Raw genomic sequence first — 6,695 nt, forward strand, 5'->3', positions numbered from 1 at the left:
GGTGCCTGGTTATTTATTACCTTCCACCACTCTGAAACAAGGGCTGTGGTGTAAGAGTTTCTGCAGTTAAAAAGAAAAACAAAACTTTGATAAACACAGGCAACTAATATAGAATTCATTTTATTCAGAGCACCGCTTTTCACATGAGTTATCTGAAAGTGAATTCTGATTCAGCAGAAAAATACATCATTCTCACCCCTTCCCCTCTTTTCATCCCCCTTTCAACATCCTCCCCTTCCCTGTATTTTTGGTTGAATTGAGTGTCATTTGTTGACCGGCTCTACTAGGAGTTGGCCCAGTAAAAACACAAAAATGCACCCAAATCATAAAATTGCTCTTCTTTCAGTTATGTTTTATTGGTAAGTGTACTGGGACACATCCCCCTGTTGTATTTTGGCGCACAGAAATGGTTCTGATAGAAGTGGGGAGGGGAAAGGTAATAGAGCAAGGACATAACCTAGAAGAAAGCTCAGCAGACATACATGGACAGGTAGATCAATCTGTGAGACGTCCCAGGATTAACACTGGCAGTTTGTAACCACTCTGTGAGTGTGTGCATTAAAGAAAATATTTACAATAATCTTCCTTTTTTCCTTTTCCTCTAAATACAAGAATAGGACAAGAATGTTGTGTTTTCGGTGAAAACAGGCAGTAGACTGTGAAATCACACTATCCACAAAACAGTCTATCAGAAAGCTAGCCCAGTATAGTGCTCAGTTTCAAATGCATAGGATGTTTGCGCTGCAAACAATGATATACAACGTAATTAAATAAATAATGCCTAACCAGAGTGAGACCTAATTGTGTTTCTTTCTGCACCTTTCAGAACATGCATGACTTCAGTCTTATTAAATGGCAGGTTTTTTCCTTTTCTTATTTGTTGTTTCCAATTTTTTAATTCTTATTAAAAGATGGTAAGAAACCACCTCCACAAGAGATTAAAAAGAGTATCTTGTGCACCAAGCAGGCCTGTTACCTAACCACCTTCAACTGTCTTTCTCACTTTTTTATTCATCAGCAGTTCATAAAGTTGCTTGATTATTACTATGAAATACTATACATGATTTTCTATTTGGGAGACTGATAGTGCAAATTAAAGTTCTTGCTACCCAACATTTGTCCCCAGCAATAAATTACTGTTGAATAATAATAATAATAATAATAATAATAATAATGAAACACAGTTGTTCTGCTTCCCCCACCCCCCAACATGCAGACCCTTTTGAAACAAACGGAGGCCTTTAAACCTGTCTTCCTTTCATCTGAGATTTAGTTGGTTTTTCTCACAGCCAAGCCCTGCTCCAACTGAAAGCAGAAACTTCTCAATATTTCAGTGATTTCATGTTGTCCAAGAGAGAAGGAAAGGAGACCCAGAAGGGCATGATGGAACTTGCTCTGTGGAGAAAACGGGACAGAGTATTTCCTAGTGTCTTCCACCCCAGCAGTCTACTTGAATCCATAGGAAAAAAAAAAAATCAGTAGGTAGTTTCAAATAAACCACTCAGAAAAATAAACCAAAGGGCAAGCAAGTTCTATGGGTGGGGGAAAGCTTACTTTGAAACAGTCCATCTTCTAGATCTTAGATATAACAGCAAAAATGAAAAGAGAAAAACCTTGTTAAAATTGTTTTATTTTCCTAGAATAAAATATTTATTTCGGAGGCCCTAAATTCTGCCTTTTAGTTAGCTCAAAGACTGTGCCTCTCTCCCTAAACACTCCCACCCAACGGGGACCAGGCCACAGGAGTACAGGTCGGTCACTGGAACACTTGGACTCCACCTAAACACGCAGCCACCGCCCCCCCCACCCCCGTGCCCCCTTCAGCTGTGTCCCCACTCACTTTGTGGCAATGGAGAGCAGCCATCGGAGTCTCATTGGAACGGAGAAAAATAAATCAAAGAGGACATGAACGGGGTGGAGGTGAGATTTAGAGGGAAAATTAATTAAACACACAGACAGAACAACTAGCTCGCTACCCAGAATTTCTGGTTCGTTTGGTTTTCGGTTTCTGACTAAGTTTGTGTGTGTAGGGTTGGGGCGGTGGTAGTAATGGTGGTGCTCTTTTTTCTCTTCCTTAGGGGGGAATGAAGCTGCAGAATACGGCTCCCCGGAGTTAAATTTCTAAAGCACTTTTTCTTTGTTTTTGTCCTGTTCTGTTTTAGTTTGTCTTTATTTGTCTAGTTTTTGGTGGTTGGTAGGTTTGCTTTTGTACGTGGTTCCTTGGTCCCCAGGAGATTTTGATAAGTGTCTCTGGTCAAAAACAGTTCATTTCCCTACCCTTCCCGAGTCTCCCCCCACCCTAGCCCCCAGAACCATCCTGCTCCTCAAAACCCCTCCTCCAGTCTCCGCTTTCCTTCCCCTCACTGCCCGCTCACCCAAATGCTCCCCCCTTCTCCCCCGCCATCTTCTCCTGTGTCCACACGCAGCACCCCAGACCTCTAGGCTGGGGGAGGGTAAGGGCAGGGAGAGCAGAGAGGGGGCGGAGGAGATCGCGGGAGGAGGGACTCCCCAAATGCAAGCAGGTAATGGACACTCCAAATCCGGGGGGAAGCAGACCCTTCAGCTCCCGCTCGGCCCCACCCGGCACCTCCCACCCCCCTCAGTAAGTGGCGGAGAATTTCATCCGCTTCTGCTTCTGTCTCTGGTTGCAAAACCACACCCGCACCACGTTCTTTTTGAGGTCCAGTTTCTCGGCGATGGCGGCGATCTTCTCGGACGAGGGCCGGGGTTGTACGGCGAAGTAGGCCTCGAGGGAGCGCTTCTCGGGCGCGGCGATGGAAGTCCGCTTGCGCTTCTTCTCGCCGCCGTTGAAGAGCTCGGGCTTGTTCATTTTCTCGCGCTGCGCGCCCTCGGCCTCCTCGAGCCACGCCTGCAGGATGGGCTTGAGCGCGATCATGTTGTTGTGCGACAGCGTGAGCGACTCGAACCTGCAGATGGTGCTCTGGCTGAGCGAGCCCACGCCCGGGATCTTGAGGTTGGCCAGCGCCGAGCCCACGTCGGCCTGCGTCACGCCCAGCTTGATGCGCCGCTGCTTGAAGCGCTCGGCGAACGCCTCGAGCTCGCGCGGGTCCGTGTCCGAGTCGCAGATGGACGCCAGGCCCGCCGCGCCCACCACGGCCGCCGCCGCCGACGCCGCCGCCACCTGCCCGGCCGCGGCCGCCGCCGCCGCCGCCGCCGCGCCGTGGTGCGCCGCCGCCGCCACCAGCCCGGGGTGCGGCAGCCCCGACGGCATGTTCATGGCGGCCGCCGCCGCGGGGTGCGACAGGTGGCCCAGGCCGTGCATGTGCGGATGCGGGTGCGCCGAGCCGCCCAGCAGCCCGCCGCCCGGGCCGCCGCCGCCGCCCCCCGGGCCGCCGCCGCCGCCGCCGCCCCCGGGGCCGCCACCGCCTGGGCCGCCGCCGCCCCCCGGGCCACCGCCGCCCCCCGGGCCGTCGTGGGCGCCGCCGCCGCCGCCCGCCGCCCCCGCGCCGCCTGCGCCGGCCATGAGCGCGAGCGAGGGCGACGAGATGTGGTCCAGCAGGTCGCCGGGCTCCAGCGCCTGGTGGTGGTGGTGGTGGTGGTGGTGATGCGCCAGCGGCACGGTGGACGTGGACGTGCATGGCACGCTGTTCATCGTGTGGTACGTGGCGTCCGGCTTGAACGGGTGGCTCTTGCCCTGGGACACCGCGATGTCCACGGCCGCCAGCGCCTCCGCCCGCGCCAGCAGCGTTTCGTCTAGGCTGGCGAAGAGGTTGCTCTGCAGCTGCAGGCGACACAAACCAAACCAAAAAACCACAAAACCAAAAAAAGCAAAAACACAAAACAAAACCACACACAATCCGGCAAGCACAACGAGCAAAGGGCAAACACAAAGCAACCAAAATAACAACAACGGAGGTGGGGATAGTGGAGACCCGGAAAAACGGAATGGGGGACACATTGGGGACGAAACAAGGGGACAGACGAGAAGGGACGGGAGTGTGGGGAGGGGGGCAGACGCGGGAGAGAGGGGGACAGAGGAATACATTCCGGGAACGGGCGTGGGAGACGAAAAAGGAGGGGAAAAGAAGAAGAAATGGAGATGTAACTCGCAGCTGGGGACCCGTGTCACACACCCGAACACGCACAGAGACCACCTTTCCGAGGCATGAAATTAACAGAGAAAGTGAAGGGAAGTCGAGAGTCATGGCCCCAGCGCTCCCCACTATGATCGCAGGCGCCCGAGACCCGGGCAGAGGCGACGCGAACACAACATTAAGCGCCACTGTATAAAACGTGCCTCGCAGCGGGATTTCTCTAAAACTCCCTGTCCGCAAATCCCCGCACCGGGACCTGGGCACACACCAGGACCCAACATGCAGCGTCTCGGAGACGGGGAGGGGGCGGGCGCGCGGGCCGGGGCTGCGGGCGTGGGGCGCTTACCGGCGGCGTGGGCAGGCAGGCCCGCCGGATGGCCTCGGAACTGGAGTGCAGAGACGGGTACTTGTGCTCAGGGAGGGTGGGATGCATGGCAAAGTGAGGCTGCTTGCTGTTCATGGACATCATCTTGATGGCTTGGCATGTAAATCCACAAACACTCCGAAAGTCCGCGGGAAAGTGTGCACGCCGACTCCCCCGGCCTCCCTTCCGAGGCTGCTGCCGAGGTGGCTAGCGGCACGAAGGCGGCGGCCGCGCGGGGGGCTGCTGCTGCGCCTGCTGCCGCCGCTGCCGCCCGACGCTCCCTTTGACCGCGCAGAGCGCCGCGCACCGGCCTTGCGATCCCACTTCTCCGAGAGCTCTAGCCCGGCGCGCCGACGGGATGCACTCCTCTTACACCTGAGCCCCACTTCTCGCGGCCGGTCCGGGAAGCTCTCGCGAGAGCTCGCGGCCCCGCCGCGCTGACAGGCATCAACTGTCTCCGTCTGTCTGACGCGCGCTCTCCCTCTCCTCGGCGCCGTGCGTCTGCGCGCGCGCGCGCTCTCCAGGCCGCTACCGGCGCGTGGGAGCCGCTCTTATAGTGACCACCAGCAAGGACAGCGCAGGTGACGCACCTGTAGCTGCCCGGGCATGCGCATTGCACGCCTCACCTTTCCCACCTTGGGTCTGGAAAGATCAAACGGGGCAGCTATTGTCTGAGGGTAGACACCTTTTAGGCAGAGAAAGATAAAATGCTCGTAAGCCCCTCGGTGGTTTCCCTACCCCCTCCCCAACACAAGCTCTGAATATATGCACATTACTTAGGAACACCTCCTCTCCAAGATGTCTAACAAGCTGTTATATAAGGTGCACAACTGGGCATTTGTATGTTAAATTATGCCCGTGCATTCCTCTGTATACAGTATAAATAACAACACAGAAATGCAGAAGGTGCTGTCTTTTGCTGCAAGAAACTGTTTCTTTCAAGGTTTATAAATAGCTTCCTGGAGAATAATCGCGGTGACAGACATTTGTTTGAACCAGGCAGACGCTATTGATTTCCATATAATTTCATTTCCTCCGCATACTTTGTTGTTGTTGTTGTTGTGAATATAACTGTGTCAGGCACCGACAGTGACAGCCACTTAGGAGCCACAAGGAGCGTGTGCTTCCTACTTGGAAACGGCTGTTGAAATGAAATTGTGCGTTTCTCTTATTGTTTGTCTCCTTTAACCGTGTACAAACCCACATTTCAAACGAGCTCCGGGTGATCTGAGGCTTCTAGTAATCAAAAGGAAAAAATAGTTAACAGGGTGTAGATGGGATCTTTTCCTCCTCTCAGCATGGCGCGCGCGTACACACACACACACACACACACACACACACACACTATATGCTGGAAACTCCAAGAAAAGGAAACTGCTTCAGAGAAAAGGGAATAAAATGTCGAAAAGAGAACTTTCTTTTCCCTTCCATCCTTTTGGTTTCTTTGCTTCTTATCTCTGTCTGTGTGTGTATATATACATATATATTTTTTTTCCTTCAAAAAGAGACAGGACCAAGCCAGTTTGTAGGAAACCATGATTAAAATATTAATTCAAACCAATTTGAAAGAATGGGCCCAAGCTCTCGTCCGGCCTTTATTTATTTACTTTTATTATTATGAAATCAAAAGCTAAGAAGAAGAATAAATCAATTAGCCAACCCGTTGTATGGCCCTTATGTGGCAGGCAGATCAAGGGCCTCCTGGGGAACCACAGTTCAGGTGCCTGTGTCCCCAGGGACGCAGCGCCTGCCGGGGGTGATAATAACAGCCCAGATGTTATCACATCTGCGGCGAGAGAGCCGGAGACCCGCGAGGGGCTGCTTATGGGAGGCAGAGATCAGATAAATAATCTTTCTGGTCTCTCCCACACCAAGGAGGTCTGTGTTTCCACCAAGTAGCAGATCTCAATTCTATAAACCTAAGTTTGCGTTCTAGCGGATTTTATCTTTTCTTTGGATAAATGCGTGCGTATTTAGCATACCACTCACTACTCAGATTCCAAGAGGAGTCCGCAGGCGTCATCCTGGCTTTTTCTTCTTTCTTTTCTCCTCTGTCTACCAACTACCCCCCCCCCACGCCCCCCCACCCCTACTCCCCCACCCCCACCCCCGCCCTGCGCGCGGCTACAGCCTGAGAGGGGAGTAAGAAGTATGTTCACTTGCTGGTGCGAGAAGGAGCCGCATTTCCATCCATTACGCGGTCCCCTGGGAGTGCTAAATGCAACTTTATCTCCGTGGGGAATGGACGATGAGCAGGACAGCGCTGGAGAGGGAGA

The 6,695-nt window shown here is 53.0% G+C and overlaps 1 protein-coding gene across 1 annotated transcript; it reads right to left on the minus strand.

Moving 5' to 3' along the window:
• Positions 1-331: 331 nt before the first annotated feature.
• On the minus strand, positions 332-4,918 carry POU4F1 (POU class 4 homeobox 1). Its single transcript, XM_070579030.1, has 2 exons — positions 4,402-4,918; positions 332-3,742 (listed from the first exon to the last, which is right to left on the minus strand). The coding sequence occupies exons 1-2, from the start codon at positions 4,522-4,524 to the stop codon at positions 2,600-2,602; spliced, it is 1,266 nt and encodes a 421-aa protein (XP_070435131.1). The 5' UTR covers positions 4,525-4,918; the 3' UTR covers positions 332-2,599.
• Between the last annotated feature and the right edge of the window lie 1,777 nt (positions 4,919-6,695).

This window comes from Equus przewalskii, chromosome 16, assembly GCF_037783145.1.
Source record: "Equus przewalskii isolate Varuska chromosome 16, EquPr2, whole genome shotgun sequence".
Taxonomy (NCBI): domain Eukaryota; kingdom Metazoa; phylum Chordata; class Mammalia; order Perissodactyla; family Equidae; genus Equus; species Equus przewalskii.

Excerpts from the sequence above, each read along its gene's own strand:
- POU4F1 (XM_070579030.1), bottom strand. The coding sequence starts at position 4,524 with ATGATGTCCATGAACAGCAAGCAGCCTCACTTTGCCATGCATCCCACC. Across the intron at positions 3,743-4,401 it reads CCTGCCTGCCCACGCCGCCG|CTGCAGAGCAACCTCTTCGC; the intron begins GTAAGCGCCCCA and ends TGTCGCCTGCAG.